Source organism: Bos javanicus, chromosome 16, assembly GCF_032452875.1.
Source record: "Bos javanicus breed banteng chromosome 16, ARS-OSU_banteng_1.0, whole genome shotgun sequence".
NCBI classification, from domain to species: Eukaryota; Metazoa; Chordata; class Mammalia; order Artiodactyla; family Bovidae; genus Bos; species Bos javanicus.
In genome coordinates this window covers 40,992,704-41,010,586 of record NC_083883.1, presented here as the reverse complement: position 1 = coordinate 41,010,586, position 17,883 = coordinate 40,992,704, and the positions used below count along the sequence as shown (strand labels likewise).

General features: G+C 41.3%; 1 protein-coding gene, 1 long non-coding RNA gene and 1 other non-coding gene across 3 annotated transcripts in view; 2 read left to right on the top strand and 1 right to left on the bottom strand.

Annotated features, from left to right (window-relative positions):
* LOC133227755 (uncharacterized) overlaps positions 1 to 17,883 on the bottom strand; it is a 218,930-nt gene that overhangs the window by 122,880 nt on the left and 78,167 nt on the right. The window lies entirely within an intron of this gene.
* Positions 8,601 to 8,673, top strand: TRNAC-ACA (transfer RNA cysteine (anticodon ACA)). The gene has a single exon. It is a non-coding gene; the product is annotated as a tRNA-Cys (tRNA).
* On the top strand, positions 12,644 to 13,897 carry LOC133227753 (nucleophosmin-like). The gene has a single exon (XM_061382654.1). The coding sequence runs from the start codon at positions 12,698 to 12,700 to the stop codon at positions 13,568 to 13,570; it is 873 nt and encodes a 290-aa protein (XP_061238638.1). The 5' UTR covers positions 12,644 to 12,697; the 3' UTR covers positions 13,571 to 13,897.

The following is a 17,883-nucleotide window of genomic DNA, read 5'->3' as shown; positions in this document are numbered from 1 at the left end:
CAACTCTTTAGTCTGGTATTTCAGATACAGCTTGCCTATCATCTTTGCTCTTTGAATAGTTTTTGTTCAATTATCCAGTCCAAGCCACACCTTCCTTCTAAGTAATTTTTCTCTTGCCTGGTGACCAACCTAAGAAATCAATTTGTTGTTATTCGGTTGCTCAGTCATGTCTGACTCTTTGCGAGCCCATGGACTGCAGCACACCAGGCATCCCTGTCCATCATCATCTCCCGGAGCTTGCTCAAACTCATGTCCATCAAGTCGGTGATGCCATCCAACCATCTTGTCCTCTGTCATCCCCTTCTCCTTCTGCCTTCAATCTTTCCCAGCATCAGGGTCTTTTCTAATGAGTCAGCTCTTTGCATCACATGGCCAAAGTATTGGAGCTTCAGCTTCAGCATCAGTCCTTCCAATGAATATTCAGGATTTGTTTCCTTAGGATTGACTGGTTTGATCTCCTTGCAGTCCAAGGGACTCTCAAGAGTCTTCAAAAGCATTAATTCTTTGGTGCTAAGCCTTCCTTGTAGTTCAACTCTCACATCCATACATGACTACTGGAAAAACCATAGCTTTAACTATATGGATCTTTGTCAGCAAGGTAATGGTTGCAAGTTTGTAACTAATTTAATCTTTACTTCTTCTTTGCCTGAGTCCTTCACTAGAATGGAAGTTCTGTAAAGTCAATAATATTTTTATTTACCATGTTTTTATCTTCAGTGCTTGTAACAGTAGTTGGTGCATAGTATGTGGCCAAAATAAATATTTGTTGAGCACATGGAAAGAAGTGAGATGGCTTTCAGGCTTGTAGATGGTGACTGATAGTTGAAGAAGAAAAATAGGATGGGACTTAAGACCTTTAGCAGCTTAAAACTAAGAAAAATTAAAATAATACTAGGAAGAAAAAAGTCAAAGTATAGATATCTGTGGGGTTGCACAGAGTTGGACATGACTGAAATGCATAGGACAAGTTTCTGCCCAGAGGCAGAGACCTAAAGGAAACTAGATGATTAAAAGGCTCAGGAAAACCATGCCTACCTAGGACTTCAAAGTAGAAGTAACTCTCTGACCATAGCAATAATAAGATTTGGAAAGGACTTTCACATGAACAAGATCAGACATGAGGTTTTTCGGGAAGGGGGATTTGGAGGAGAGCACCTTTTTGTTTCAGCACCAAAGATAAACTCCGAGACGTGTTCTTGTCTGAGGAACTGAGATTATCATGGACTTTTTCAACCTCTTATCCTGTATGGACAATTGCATCTCCTTTCCTTTCTGAAGAACTTTTTTCTGATCTCAGTTTCCCCCTATTTCCTTATAGATCTGGTTCTGCTGATAATTCAGTTTCTCTTGCTACCTCTTTCTCAATGTCTCTATTATCTATAAACTTGGCCATTTCCTTCTCTCCTAAATGTATTAACCTAATATTACACAGCATCGACACAGAAGAAGGACATGGCAACCCACTCCAGTATTCTTGCCTGGAGAATCCCATGGACAGATGAGCCTGGCAGGTTACAGTCCATAGGGTTGCAAGAGTTGGATACAATTTAGCAACTTCACCACCACCACACAGCATCCATGCAGGACTCTTTCCTAATTCTTATCCTCCTCTTTGAGGTCAAGCTTATAGAAGGAGATTATGCCTCCTGTATAATTTTTTTTTTCCTTCAGGTCCCATCACTCAATAGAAACCCACTCTAGCAATACCAACAAAACCCCTTAACTTGTCAAATGCAAAGGGCTATTTTCAATGCTTACCTAATTGATTATGCTATCACATTGTTTCCCAAAGAGAATTCCTTGGGTTCTAGTTCTTTGTGCTATTATTTAGACTAGTTATGTGAGAAAAACAGGGAGAGATTTAAGGTCAAATAAGCTTTGGAAACATTACATTAGAAATTAATATGTATAGGTTTCTTAACATCAACACTTTTCAAAGACATTAATATGCTAAATTGTTGTGTGATTCTGCAAGAAAAGTAAGTAGACTTCAGCATTTCTCTCACTTAGTTGCCCACAGAATCTTTTTCCAAATAGTATTTCATGGGAGGATTATTCCTTGGAATAGCCTTTGAGAAACACTTCTTATCCTTTGACATAGGTGACCACTACTTTCAATATTTTTTCCTCCTCGGATTCTATGATATGCTGTTTCTACTCTCTTCTTTCTGTTCTCAAACTTTGCTTCCTCTACTCAACCCCTAAACTTTAGTTTTTTTCCTTGCTTTTGTCCTAGGTCTCTTTCTAACTATGTTCTTTTTGAAAGTGAAAATGTTAGTCGATCAGTTGTGTTCAACTCTTTCCAACTCCACGGACTGTAGCCAAGCTTCTCTAGCTACAGGCTTCTCTGTCTGTGGGATTTTATAGGCAAGAATACTGGAGTGGATAGCCATTCCCTTTTTCAGGGGATCTTCACAATGAATCCGGGTCTCCTGCATTGCAGGCAGCTTCTTTACCATTGGTGATCTCATTTGCCATCTTGATTTTAGTATTTACTATGAAGTGATGATCCTCAAATCTATATTTTTAACCAAGATCTCTCCACTGCATTCTCCACATGCCATACAAGGTCTCCTTAACATTTCCACTTGAATATATTCCAAATTATCTCTAACTCAGCATGTGCAAAGTTTTTCCCCAAACCCCAATCCTTTTCTTGTGTTTCCTATTGCATTGAGAAGCACCACTAGTCATTAAATCATCTAAGTTAGAAATCATCTAAGATTTTCCTGCCTTGCTCTTCACATATTCAGTTCAGTTCAGTCACTCAGTCGTGTCCGACTCTTTGAGACCCCATGAATCACAGCACACCAGGCCTCCCTGTCCCTCACCAACTCCCAGAGTTCACTCAAACTCATGTCCATCAAGTCAGTGATGCCATCCAGCCATCTCATCCTCTGTCGTCCCTTTCTCCTCCTGCCCTCAATCCCTCCCAGCATCAGAGTCTTTTCCAATTAGTCAACTCTTCTCATGAGGTGGCCAAAGTACTGGAGTTTCAGCTTTAGCATCAGTCCTTCCAATGAACACCCAGGACTGATCTCCTTCAGAATGGACTGGTTGGATCTCCTTGCAGTCCAAGGGACTCTCAAGAGTCTTCTCCAACGCCACACTTCAAAAGCATCAATTCTTTGGTGCTCAGCTTTCTTCACAGTCCAACTCTCACACCCATACATGACCGCTGGAAAAACCATAGCCTTGACTAGACGAACCTTTGTTGGCAAAGTAATGTCTCTGCTTTTGAATATGCTATCTAGGTTGGTCATAACTTTCCTGCCAAGGAGTAAGCGCCTTTTAATTTCATGGCTGCAATCACCATCTGCAGTGATTTTGGAGCCCAAAAAATAAAGTCTGACACTGTTTCCACTGTTTCCCCATCTATTTCCCATGAAATGATGTTATCAACCATCAAATCCTGTAAATATCCAAGCTGTCTTAATTGTACAGATATCTAACCTATTCAAATTCCTCCATTTATTGAGCAAATATTTACACACTAAGAACTAACTCTATGGGCTTACCAGGTGGTGCAATGGTAAAGAATCTACTTGCCAAGGCAGAAGGCATGAGTTTGATCCCTGGGTCAGGAAGATTCTCTGGAGAAGGCAACACATTCCAGCATTCTTGCCTGGGAAAATCCCATGGGCAGAGGAGCTGATGGGCTACAGTCCATGAGATCTCAAGAGTTGGACATGACTAAGCAACTGAGCATGCATGCACTAACTACACTCCAGTCACAAGTCTAAGTACTTTGGACACAGCATCTAATGAAATAGATACCTTATACCAAAGGACCTATATTTTGGTAGTGAAAAAATAAACTGTATATAGGTGTTAAAGGCTGAATGTGACTCCCCCAAATTCACAAATTGAAGGCTAAACCTCCCAGTATCTCAGAATGTGACTCTATTTGGAGATAGGATCTTAATAGAGGTAGTTTAGTTAAAATAAAGTCATTGATGTGGGCCCTAATTGACTGGTGTCCTTATAAGAGGAGGAGTTTAGGGCACAGACATATACAGAGGGAAGACCATGTGAAGAAACATGGAAAAGATGGCCATCAACAAGTCAAGGAATATAAGAAATCAACCGTACTGACACCTTGATCTTGGACTTCTAGTCTACAAAATTGTGAGAAAATAACTTTGTTGTTTAAGCTGCCAATCTCTAATGCTTTGTTTTGGCAGCCCTGGCAAATTAACCCACCATGTAAACAAATTTTTATAAAGAAAAATATCAATGATTAAAATTGTTGTGAAGGAAATAAAATAGAGATTTGATAGCAAAGTCAGATGCTCAGAGACAGGGACCAACCAGCCTAGCACATTCTGGGGTGAGCAGGATGAGGGAGAAAAATCTGAGCTAGAAGGTCAAGGTGACAAAGATGACACAGAGAGAGGCAGGACCAGATCCCAAAATGGACCTTTTACCTATTTTTGTACTTAAGGTTTTCATCTTTTTTTGCATTGTTTTTTAGGATAATTTGAATATTAACTGTACTCATTGTCTAACTATAACAATACCCAGTTGTGGATGTGACTGGTGATAGAAGCAAGGTCCGATGCTGTAAAGAGCAATACTGCATAGGAACCTGGAATGTCAGGTCCACGAATCAAGGCAAATTGGAAGTGGTCAAACAAGAAATGGCAAGAGTGAACGTCGACATTCTAGCAATCAGCGAACTAAAATGGACTGGAACAGGTGAATTTAACTCAGATGACCATTAGATCTACTACTGCGGGCAGGAATCCCTCAGAAGAAATGGAGTAGCCATCATGGTCAACAAAAGAGTTTGAAATGCAGTACTTGGATGCAATCTCAAAAATGACAGAATGATCTCTGTTCATTTCCAAGGCAAACCATTCAATATCACAGTAATCCAAGTCTATGCCCCAACCAGTAATGCTGAAGAAGCTGAAGTTGAACAGTTCTATGAAGACCTACAAGACCTTTTAGAACTAACACCGAAAAAAAAAGATGTCCTTTTCATTATAGGGAACTGGAATGCAAAAATAGGAAGTCAAGAAACACCTGGAATAACAGGCAAATTTGGTCTTGAAGTACAGAATGAAGCAGGGCAAAGACTAATGGAGTTTTGCCAAGAAACTGCACTGGTCATAACAAACACCCTCTTCCAGCAACACAAGAGAAGACTCTATACATGGACATCACCAGATGGTCAACACCGAAATCAGCTTGATTATATTCTTTGCAGCCAAAGATGGAGAAGCTCTATACAGTCAACAAAAACAAGACCAGGAGCTGACTGTAGCTCAGATCACGAACTCCTTATTGCCAAATTCAGACTTAAATTGAAGAAAGTAGGGAAAACCACTAGACCATTCAGGTATGACCTAAATCAAATCCCTTACGATTATACAGTGGAAGTGAGAAATAGATGTAAGGGACTAGATCTGTTAGATACAGTGCCTGAAGAACTATGGACTGAAGTTCGTGACATTGTACAGGAGACAGGGATCAAGACCATCCCCATGGAAAAGAAATGCAAAAAACCAAAATGGCTGTCTGAGGAGGCCTTACAAATAGCTGTGAAAAGAAGAGAAGTGAAAAGCAAAGGAGAAAAGGAAAGATATAAGCATCTGAATGCAGAGTTTCAAAGAATAGCAAGAAGAGATAAGAAAGCCTTCCTCGGTGATTAATGCAAAGAAATAGAGGAAAACAACAGAATGGGAAAGACTAGAGATCTCTTCAAGAAAATTAGAGATACCAAGGGAACATTTCATGCAAAGATGGGCTCGATAAAGGACAGAAATGATATGGACCTAACAGAAGCAGAGGATATTAAGAAGAAGTGGCAGGAATACACAGAAGAACTGTACAAAAAAGATCTTCACGACCCAGATAATCACGATGGTGTGATCACTCACCTAGAGCCAGACTCCTGGAATGTGAAGTCAAGCTGGCCTTAGAAACCATCACTACAAACAAAACTAGTGGAGGTGATGGAATTCCAGTGGAGCTATTTCAAATCCTGAAAGATGGTGCTGTGAAAGTGCTGCACTCAATATGCCAGCAAATTTGGAAAACTCAGCAGTGGCCACAGGACTGGAAAATGTCAGTTTTCATTCCAATTCCAAAGAAAGGCAATGCCAAAGAATGCTCAAACTACCACACAATTGCACTCATCTCATACGCTAGTAAATTAATGCTCAAAATTCTCCAATCAGGCTTCAGCAATATGTGAACCATGAACTTCCAGTTGTTCAAGCTGGTTTTAGAAAAGGCAGAGGAACCAGAGATCAAATTGCCAACATCTGCTGGATCATCGAAAAAGCAAGAGAGTTCCAGAAAAACATCTATTTCTGCCTTATTGACTATGCCAAAGCCTTTGACTATGTGGATCACAATCAACTGTGGAAAATTCTGAAAGAGATGGGAATACCAGACCACCTGATCGGCCTCTTGAGAAATCTGTATGCAGGTCAGGAAGCAACAGTTAGAACTGGACATGGAACAACAGACTGGTTCCAAATAGGAAAAGGAGTATGTCAAGGCTGTATATTGTCACCCTGCTTATTTAACTTATATGCAGAGTACATCATGAGAAATACTGGGCTGGAAGAAGCACAAGCTGGAATCAAGATTGCCGGGAGAAATCTCAATAACCTCGGATATGCAGATGACACCACCCTTATGGCAGAAAGTGAAGAGGAACTAAAAAGCCTCTTGAAGGTGAAAGAGGAGAGTGAAAAAGTTGGCTTAAAACTCAACATTCAGAAAACAAAGATCATGGCATCTGGTCCCATCACTTCATGGGAAATAGACGGGGAAACAGTGGAAACAGTGTCAGACTTTATTTTTCTGGGCTCCAAAATCACTGCAGATGGTGACTGCAGCCATGAAATTAAAAGATGCTTACTCCTTGGAAGAAAAGTTATGACCAACCTAGATAGCATATTCAAAAGCAGAGACATTACTTTGCCAACAAAGGTCCATCTAGTCAAGGCTATGGTTTTTCCAGTGGTCGTGTATGGATGTGAGAGTTGGACTGTGAAGAAGGCTGAGCGCTGAAGAATTGATGCTTTTGAAGTGTGGTGTTGGAGAAGATTCTTGAGAGTCCCTTGGACTGCAAGGAGATCCAACCAGTCCATTCTGAAGGAGATCAGCCCTGGGTGTTCTTTGGAAGGACTGATGCTAAAGCTGAAACTCCAGTACTTTGGCTTCCTCATGCGAAGAGTTGACTAATTGGAAAAGACTCTGATGCTGGGAGGGATTGGGGGCAGGAGGAGAAAGGGACGACAGAGGATGAGATGGCTGGATGGCATCACTGACTCAATTGACGTGAGTCTGAGTGAACTCCAGGAGTTGGTGATGGACAGGGAGGCCTGGCGTGCTGCAATTCATGGATTCGCAAAGAGTCGGACACAACTGAGCAACTGAACTGAACTGTACTAGCCTTTTAAGAAATACTCTTTGTTACTTTAGGATGATAGAAATATCTATAATGATGAAGACCAGGATGGGCTAATCCTGGTCTCCAACTCTTCTCTGGGTTGTCATCATTGAGTAAATTCAGGGTGTGCCAAATCAGAAGTAAATGTTTATTCATGAAGCCCAATAACTCTCATAGTAATGAACTCCCTGCTAAAACACTCACCGTGGACCTGAGGTCAAAATGAGACTTTCTTAAGTCCAGAGCTTGGGAGAATCAATCAAGTCTGTTAAGAAGATGATATAAATTTTTACCCAGCTGCTTCACAGGCACATCAACAGTAGGACAGAGAAACCAAGAAAGCCCAGGAGAGTTAAGTTCTGTCTGTGCCTGCTTCCAGAGGGCAAACTCCAGCACTGACCCTGGTACAGCTCTCATACAGAAGGAGGAAGAGGAAGGAGCACACTGTTCTTACCTACCCACGTTGTAGTCACTGCAGGGGAAAGCAGAAAGTCCATTCCTCTACTCTCTAAGACACAGGACCCAGGCCAGAGGACATCAGACTCTGCCCCATAAGACTAGCTATTCCTTCTCCCTTGGAGACAAGCATGTAAGAGGTGGAAAGAAACACAGAAACCCCCTTGCATGTACTTCCCAGAAAGGATGGAAGGGTTGATGGAACTTCCTTTCCATGGGGACCACAGAAGAATATGAAGTGGGGAGTAAAAGAGTCTTCCGCTAGAATCCACCTAAGTTTTCCGTTAATAATTTCAGAAATCATCACACTTTCAGGTTTCATATTAATAAATAAACATGCACGCATATTCACCCTACTCCTCCATAAACTGAGGTTACATTGTAGGCTGAGGCTGATGGGTGGAAAAAGGTTGTGAGCCATCCTGAAGGACCATTTTCTGAGCTAGAAATTTAGCTATTTTAAAAGACTGTGTTTCACGTAATACATCACAGGCCCTCTGAATTTGCTTGAAACTTATGTAGAGGTAGGTCTATTTCATTCTTTAGCAGCCAAGGCAAAAATAGCAACAGCAGCAGAAACAGCGAGTTCCTATAGACCCTCTACTGGGCACAAGTTGTAGGGTGCTGGGTAGGAAAGAGTGTAAAGTTCTGTTCCTAACTTCAAGGTCTAGTCAGGGAAGTCACTGTGCTTAGGACTTGCCTTGTTTATAGAGTTTTCTCTCCTAGATTGACTTCCCTGGTGGCTCAGATGGTAAAGTGTCTGCCTACAATGCAGAAGACCCAGGTTCAATCCCTGGGTCAGGAAGGTCTCCTGGAGAAGGAAATGGCAACCCACTCCAGTACTCTTGCCTGGAAAATCCCATGGATGGAAGAGCCTGGTAGGCTACAGTCCATGGGGTCGCAAAAAGTCCGGATACGACTGAGCGACTTGCCTTGTTTATAGTTTTCTCTCCTAGATTTTTATACCAGCAAACCTACTAGACTTGAGGACAAGATGAAAGGATGCAGGGAAAATTTCCAATTATCTGGTGCACAGATATAACTAAAACTCATGGTAGGCATAATTCTAAGGAAATGCCCCACCCTTCTCTGAGATTCACCTCCTGGCCATTAAACTCTAATCTAGGCACTGCTGTGAAGAGATTTTGTAGATGGAATTAAGTTCACTCATTAGCTGAGCTTCCCCTGGAGGAGGAAATGGCCACCCATTCCAGTATTCTGGCCTGGAGAATCCCATGGACAGAGGAGCCTGGAGGGCTTCAGTCCATAGGGTCACAGTCAGACATGACTGAAGCGACTTAGCATAGCACATCAGCTGAGCTTAAAATAGGAAGATGACCCTGGATTATCTGGGTAGGCCCAACATAGTCACATGAGCCCTTAAAAGCAGAAGTGGAGGCAGAGGATTCAGAGAGGTGTGGCTAAAGAGATGAGCGGAGGCCAGATGAGGCAGAAGGGGAAGGTCAGAGCGGTTAGAAGCTTGAGGACTCAACCCACATGGTTGCTGGCTTTGAAGATGGAGGAACGGGGCCATAAGTCAGGGAATATTGGTAGCCTCTAGAAACTAGTAACATATCCTGACCAATTGCAAACAAGGAAACAGATCCCTCAGGCCAACATGCAACTGGACCTGGCCAAATTCTGAATGAGCCTGGAAGCAAGCTCCAGACCCTTCTTGATGCCTCATCTCAGTCCTACGAGACTCAAAGTCTTGGATGCTGTGACTAGATCTCTGTGCTTCAGAACTACAAGATAATAAATGGGTGCTAAACTGCTAAATTTGTGATAACTTGTAATAGCAACACTAAAAAACTGATACAGCCCAAGAAAGTTATTCTGTTATGAGGCTAACAAAAAGAGAAGCTGACCAGAAAAGGGAGCAAAGGAGATTGTGTATCCCTTTGCAAAATTTTATTTAAATAGCACTGAGTAATGCTGGGAAAGACTGAAGGCAGGAGGAGAAGAAGACAACAGAGAACAAGATGTTTGGATGGCATCACCAACTCAATGGACATGAGTTTGAGCAAATTCTGGGAGTCGGTGATGGACAGGAAAGCCTGGCGTGCTGCAGTCCATGGGTTTGCAAAGAGTCAGACACGACTGAGTGAATGAACTGAACTTAACTGAATTAATTATGATTTTTCTTCACGTTCTAAAGAAATGCTCACTTTTGTACCTAATTGTATTTTCCTCGTTTTGTATACTATTTTATATAAGTTTCTTGTTGTCCACACTTGGATCTTCTCCAGCAAGGATGAATGTTCATGTAACAGACTTCTTTCTCTCATATTCTTGGATCCAAGGACAGTTTTGGTAGAGGGGTGGGATGCAGAGGAGGTGGGAGGGAGGTCCAAGAGGGAGGAGATATTTGTATACATATAGCTGATACACTTTGTTGTGCAGCAGAAACACAACACTGTGAAGCAATTATACTCCAATAAAAATAAAGAGCACTGAGTTTCTTAGTTGATACTCTTGTCTTTCTTTTAAGAAGTAAGCCTTATGGCAAAACCAAGACAATATTGTAAAATAATTAGCCTTCCATTAAAATAAATAAATTTAAAAAAAAAAAAGAAGAAGAAGTAAGCCTCTTTCTGGACTCAACACTAGGGAAGGATGTATTTTCAAAATATTTAAGTTAAGCAAATGCCCACTAGCATCCTATCCTACACCTTTTAAAAAATAACAGGATGCCTGTCAAGACCAAAAATAAGAAGGGTGTACCTTGAGGATTTTGATAGATAATGTTATTATTCTTTCAAACATTCCAGTTCCCCTTTCTGTAGTATTCTTCCCTGCAGGATTATATGTCACCCTCCATGACATCAGGCTTAACCGTGTAAGCTTTGTTCCATCAAATGCAAGCAGAAGTTATGCTTGCCACTTACAAGCAGAAGTTTAAGAGCTAGCATGAAGTTCACTGGGGACCACTTCCCTCTTCCATGAGCCTAGCAACACCCCAGATAGAGGCTGCATCGTCATTCTGGATCTCACAATGAAGATATGGAGCAAGAGCCTCAACTGACCAGTGATGGAAATGTAAATTGAGCAAGAAATAAACCTTTGTTGATAGGAGCCACTTGGATTTGGAGGTCATTTTTTATCATAGTATAATTGAGCCAAGCTGACTGATGTAGGTGTAATCCTAGAAATGTCAACCCCTTTAAAGTCTAGGAGTCAGTAAGCAAGTCCGTCTGAAGCAAACCTTTCTGTTCACTGTGGGTAAATATAAAAGGCTCCTCTTGCTTATGCAAAAATAAGCTGGATGACATTGTCTGGGTTAGGGGTGTGACAAATTGCCTTGAGTAATAAGTGTACCGGTTAAAGAAGGATAGACTCTTCTATGATAACAATTAGACCCCTAAATCTCAAGACTTCACAAAATACAGACATATTTCTCATGCTCCCAAGAGATCGTGCAGACTGACTACTTTCCTATTAATAGGTGACTTTCCTCTAAGCAGTGACTCAGGGCTCAGGCTATTCCCTACTCATGGCTTTACCATCTTGGAATCCTTTACTTTCAGCCATGCAGATAAAGCAAAGGGCACGTGGAAAGGTTTTATGGCAAAACCTGGGGACAATAGGGCACGTGGGCCCATATTTTCTGTGTGTTTCTCATCACAGTTTCCACCTTGAAGCAAGGAAGGCTGGAAAATGAAGTCTTCCTATGTGAACGGGAGGAAAGTGGATTTATGAATGATTATATTCTGTCCACCACAATGAAGCACTCTTTTCATAGGAGAAAAGTATTAAAGAGATGTTGAATTTTCTGTGGCTTTAAAAGAGTGCTACCATTTGGGTGATAATGGTCACCAGAAAAGGTGGAGAATATTGACTCTCTTTTCACTGTAGTTGGAGAAGGAAATAGCAACCCACTCCAGTACTCTTGCCTGGAAAGTTCCATGGATGGAGGAGGAGCCTAGTAGGCTACAGTACATGGGGTCGCAAAGAGTCAGACACGACTGAGTGACTTCACTTTCTTTCGCTGTAGTTATTAGAACCCAACTAAACCTCTCAGTGTTGGTCAGTTTCTGCCCCTAGTTGTCTGTGTGTGTGAACCAAAAGAACCTTCTGCTAGAGCCATATGAAAGCCAACAGAGGCCAAGTGTAGATGAAGAACCGCTGCATAAAATGGAGGTGTCAGGGCCACCATGGGTACCACCGCTGCTGTGGACAAGCCCTGCTGCAGAGAGGTGCAAGACTGGTCTTCACAGTCCCCAGTGGTGGTAAGCAAGGAACTGACCACACCCCTATTCTGTTTTTACATAGCGTTAACCCTGAAGTTACTAGGCAATTTAAGTAGGAGAACCTCAAGAGAAATTTTGGCTTCCTTGCTGAGAAAATGTGTAGCAGGCAAACAAATAGTTAAAGAGCAAAAAGATGTCTCATGTTTGAATAACAAGTTTGTTGAGCAATTCATTCCAATTAACTGAAGAGAAAGATGATAGGAAAATACTAGAGAGAGGAAGGAGAGCTTCAGAATGGAAGAAAGTGAACATGAAAAAGTAAGTGATTTGTTTATATTAATTTTGGTTTTTCTGGGATTTCCCCAGAGGTCCAATGGTTAAGACTTCACCTTTCAATGCAGGGGGTGCAAGTTTGATTCCTGGTCACAGAGCTAAGAGCCCACACGCCTGGCAGCCAAAAAACAAAAAAACAAAAAATCAGAACATAAACAATGGAAGCAATATTGTAACTAATTAAATAAAGATTTTAAAAATAGTCCATTAACCCTGGTGTGATTTCGTCCTACACGGCTGCTGGTTCCAATAGTACTCTTTCAATTCCGTCCGGCTTCTCTCCCACATAAGTGCGTGCAGCCAACCCATGGAGGATTCAATGGACATGGACATGAGCTCCCTGAGGCCCCAGAACTATCTTTTCGGTTGTGAACTAAAGGCTGACAGAGATTATCACTTCAAGGTGGATAATGATGAAAATGAGCACCAGTTATCTTTAAGAACGGTCAGTTTAGGGGCTGGAGCAAAGGATGAGTTACACGTTGTTGAAGCAGAGGTGATGAATTATGAAGGCAGTCCAATTAAAGTAACACTGGCAACTTTGGAAATGTCTGTACAGCCAACGGTTTCTCTTGGGGGCTTTGAAATTACACCACCTGTGGTCTTACGGCTGAAGTGTGGTTCAGGGCCTGTGCATATCAGTGGACAGCACTTAGTAGCCGTGGAGGAAGATGCAGAGTCAGAAGAAGAGGAGGAGGAGGAGGTGAAACTCCTAAGTATATCTGGAAAGTGTTCTGCCCCTGGAAGTGGCAGCAAGGTTCCCCAGAAGAAAGTGAAGCTTGCTGCTGATGAAGATGAAGATGATGACGACGATGACGATGATGATGAAGATGATCACGATTTTGATGAGGAAGTTGAAGAAAAAGCTCCAGTAAAGAAATCTGTACGAGATACTTCAGCCAAAAATGCACAAAAATCGAACCAAAATGGAAAAGACTCAAAACCGTCAATACCAAGATCAAAAGGTCAAGAATCCTTCAAAAAACAGGAAAAAACACCTAAAACACCGAAAGGACCTAGCTCTGTAGAAGACACTAAAGCAAAAATGCAAGCAAGTATAGAAAAACGTGGTTCCCTTCCCAAAGTGGAAGCCAAGTTTATCAATTATGTGAAGAATTGTTTCCGGATGACTGACCAGGAGGCTATTCAAGATCTCTGGCAGTGGAGGAAGTCTCTTTAAGAAAATAGTTTAAATAGTTTGTTAAAAATTTTCTGTCTTATTTCATTTCTGTAACAGTTGATATCTGGCTGTCCTTTTTATGATGCAGAGTGAGAACTTTCCCTACCGTGTCTGATAAATGTTGTCCACGTTCCATTGCCAAGAATGTGTTGTCCAAAATGCCTGTTTAGTTTTTAAAGATGGAACTCCACCCTTTGCTTGGTTTTAAGTATGTATGGAATGTTATGATAGGAATAGTAGTAGTGGTGGTCAGACAGATGGAAATGGTGGGGAGAAAAAAATATACATGTGAAATAAACTCAGTATTTTAATAAAGTAAAAAAAAAATTGTCCATTAAAAAAAAAATCTTTAAAAAAATTGTTTTTTTTTTCCTTTAATCAATAACCCCCAGCCCTGCAGCAGTGCAAGCCATGGAGGTTAGCTGGCCAGGACAGCACTTATTGAGAGAGGGATGGTTTTCTGTGATTCTCAAGTGATTCTACTTTGGAAATTCAGAGTCTAGAGAACAGAGCAGCGTTTCTGCTCTGTGTATTGAGTCATGGCAGGGGTAAGAGGATACCCATCCAGTGTGTACTTAAAGCACTGTGGGGGTGTTTGATCTAACTTCTTACATAAACAGGATCTACATGTGAGAACACTTTCAAAGTGTGCACGCAGAGCTGTGCTAGAGACACAGCAGCAGGTGTGCAGCCAGCCAACCACTCACAAGGGACTGGAACTGACAACGTTCTGAAGCCTGTGGGGCTCCTCGCAACCTCCCCACTTGCTCAGCCCACTCAGACACAAACTTAATGAGGTGCCTCTCACCTGTGGGCTGCCCCTACGCAAACCCCAACTGCACATCTGATCTAATCTCCAGAGGCCTTTCATATAGAGAACACACTTGCTCAAACCCCCTCCCTCATGGGAAAATGGCATCTCTGCTCAACACCACAATTTTCTCTTGGGAACTCACAAATCATCTGCTCTCACTAAAACGATGGAATCATGGACTTGTTAAGAAAGCCAGCTGCCATCTCTGTCTGTTCATCAAATCAACTGTTTGACTCAATGGATCTATGAGTATTGTGACTACCCTGTTCTACCCCAGGCCCTCATCTGCCCATGATGGACAGCAATTTGAGTGTCTTTGACCTCCTCAATCCCTGAACTTTGTTGGTATGGTCTCCAAACTCCCAACTCTTACCTTTCCCTGGTATCCCAGGGTTTCCTGTTGTGCTGAATAGATGCCAACCTCTCTCACTGCAGCCTCTATCCTTACAATCGTTACTCTGCTCAGAACACATTGACCACTTGGCAGTGGGTCCTTGCTCCCACCAGAGTTAAGAGACCAGCCACTGGCAGCTGTAAATCTCGTCACTGTGACTTCTACTTCTGAATTCCTGTTATTAACAATTTATTATCCCAGCAGCTCAGAGTCAATCCCCAAAGAAGGCCTGGTATTTTAATTCACAGAGTTCTTTACCAAAGAACCAGGAACATGTTTCCCAACGTGTGGCCAGGATGCAGAGAGCTACACCATTTTGAGATCAATCCCGAAGTGATCTTCCTCAACACCCTTGGTAAATAGTGTCCCTTTGGGCTTCCCTGTTGGCTCAATGGTAAAGAATCTGCCTACAATGCAGGAGACCCAGCTTCAATCCCTGGGTTGGGAAGATCCCCTGGAGAAGGGAATGGCTAATCACTTCTGTATTCTTGCCTACAGAATTCAATGGATAGAGGAGCCTGGTGGGCTATAGTCCATGAGGTCGCAGAGTTGGACATGACTGAGCGATTAACACTTAACACTTTACATTGTCCCAGGCATTGTTCTAAGCCCTAGGGATGAACAGATGAATAAGACACTATCTTTGTCCTAAAAGAGTTCTCTGCTTCAAGTTGCTCTTGCCTAAACATGGTAGGCATTCACGCCAAAAAGCAGGCAACTTCTTGAGCAAGCATGGTGTTATAGATGCTGTAGATTACAGCACAAAGTAAGGACAGTTCTTGGTAAACCATAATTGTTGGAAAGAACCAAGGAATTCCCCATCTGGGATTAGGGGTAGCACCTTCTGAAGACTTACTGTGGATTCTTTTGATTGAGTCTAAAGGAAAGGGAAAAACAGGCGGTTCATTTGGTTATTTGGTTTTCCCTTCTAACAAGCTGCCAGATCATTACTTTCATGAAGCATTTGGTGTCCCATGGTAACTATGCTTTCTGTGGAGTACCCTAGAAAGTGATAAATCTAACTGCAAACAAAATAAGAATCTCATGAAAAAAAAAGCAAAAAAAAAGCTGAAATAATCACTTTCTTGTGATTAGCAAGCAAGTATATAACCTAGAACAACAAAAGTTGAAAGCAAAATCATTTATTAAGTTAATAACATGCAAAAGATTTAAAGTAGTTTGGTCCTGACAATGCCCTGGGGTTCTTTGTTACAAAAAACACCTAGGTTCTTTAGAAATTTCCCAAGATCAACAACAGAACCAAGAATAAAACCTCACTTTTATCATTTATGCATATTATAAATCTGGGAAATACTAAAGGGTGAACTGGATCTAAAACCTTTCACATCTCTTCCTTCCTCCCATCTTCTAAAGATATAGGTCTTATGGAAATAAGCATGTTTGGAAGGATGTGGCTGTGGGTGGATTTGAGTAACCCTGAAGATTTTGTTTGTTTTTCTGAAGGCATCTGAATATGCCAGTGTTTTCCTAAACATAATGAGAATCAAGAAGAGCTGATTCATGTGAATGCACGGCAAAACCCACAATGTTGTAAAGTAATTAGCCTCCAATTAAAATAAATAAGCTAATTAAAAAAAATAAAAAAAGAAGACCTATGAATATAGCTAGGGGGAAAGAGGGTGGTATTGATCAATACTGGCAAGACAAATAGATTTCTGAAGCCTATTAAATGTCCTTGAACTACTGATCTTTGGAATTCAGCTATAGGTCACCCCATTGTCCTACTTAGAACTTATCTACTGCTACTAAATGATTCTCCCTAGACAATATGGGCTCTCTGTTAGGTTATATCTAAGCTTCCCCTATTACGGTTTCTTTGTTCCCTCACCACAGGTTTCTTCCATTTAATACAGAACACCCTACCTTCTATTATAAGATAAAGGTCAGAGTCAAAACCAAAAAGTTTCACAAAAACAATAACCGCCTTGTTCTCCACAACCTCTATCTACCCCATAACCTCCCCAAAGGGAAAAAAATGCAAGAGGGGAGCTTGGTTTGAATGGAAATTGATTAAACTTTTTTTTCCAGTTTCAACACTATTAAAAAAAAAAAAAAACTCTTGGTTTCTAGTGACCTTTCAAATACAGAATAATTAAATGCTGAAGTTGAAAAACTTCAACTTATAGGTGAAAAACCTAAATTTAAAAGTCACCTAACAATGCTGCCAACTCTTATTTATGGGGCCATCCAAGACCCTGAAAATGCAAAGATTTCTTGCCCACTACTGCTTTTGTCATACCTTGCCAGGGATGTTGATGCATTTTAAATAATGAAAGAACTATAGCCAGATACCTGGATCTACACTGAACACAGTTCATATGTTACACACACACACACACACACACACACACAATCAAATTCTGCTGCCCACCCTTAGGGATAAAGTATTTTTTAACTACTTAAATAAAATGGCACAAGTACCTAAGTCCCTAAATTCAAACTGAGGGAATTTTTCATCCGTAGAACAGAGATAAGAAATCATATCTATTTCCTATCTACTCTGCAGCCTGATTCTCCTTACTCTCAACTACCTGACTCTCACTACCTGTGGCAATCAGTCACAACACTGCCAAGACTGCCTTGCTCATGCTAAATACCAATTTCCTATTTTTATTTAGCTTTAAGCTAAATCACCACTAGAAACTGTCATGTGTAACAGAAGTTTAATGAAAATTTAGGAGGGAGTCCAGCAAAGCTGAGAACCATGTAGAAATAAGAGTCACTCCTGTTCCAAAGTTCCTTGATCACATCCACTACATACCAAGGATTTCCTCAGCTCCCTACTGGATAGCCCCTCCATCTGTGTCCCCTCTCCCTCCATCTTTCATTTTCAGAAACTCTCTCCCAGGCTACCCACAGATCAGGCTATCCCCTCACTTGGTTTTTCAGAGTAATTCACCTTTCACTTTGTTTTCCCCTCTCTCCCCAGGACACTCACCAAAAAGGCCTCCAAGGTAATTTTTCTAAGTAAGATACTGTTTACATAAGATAGACTTCTGCTATGCCAGAGAGGTTAGAGGTGGCTATAGCTGGTTTTTGCTTTGAATGACATTCTTTTTCCATTTTTACCACACACATATACCC

What these genes read in the sequence shown, in the direction of transcription:
- LOC133227753 (XM_061382654.1), top strand. Translation starts at nt 12,698, where the DNA reads ATGGAGGATTCAATGGACATGGACATGAGCTCCCTGAGGCCCCAGAAC.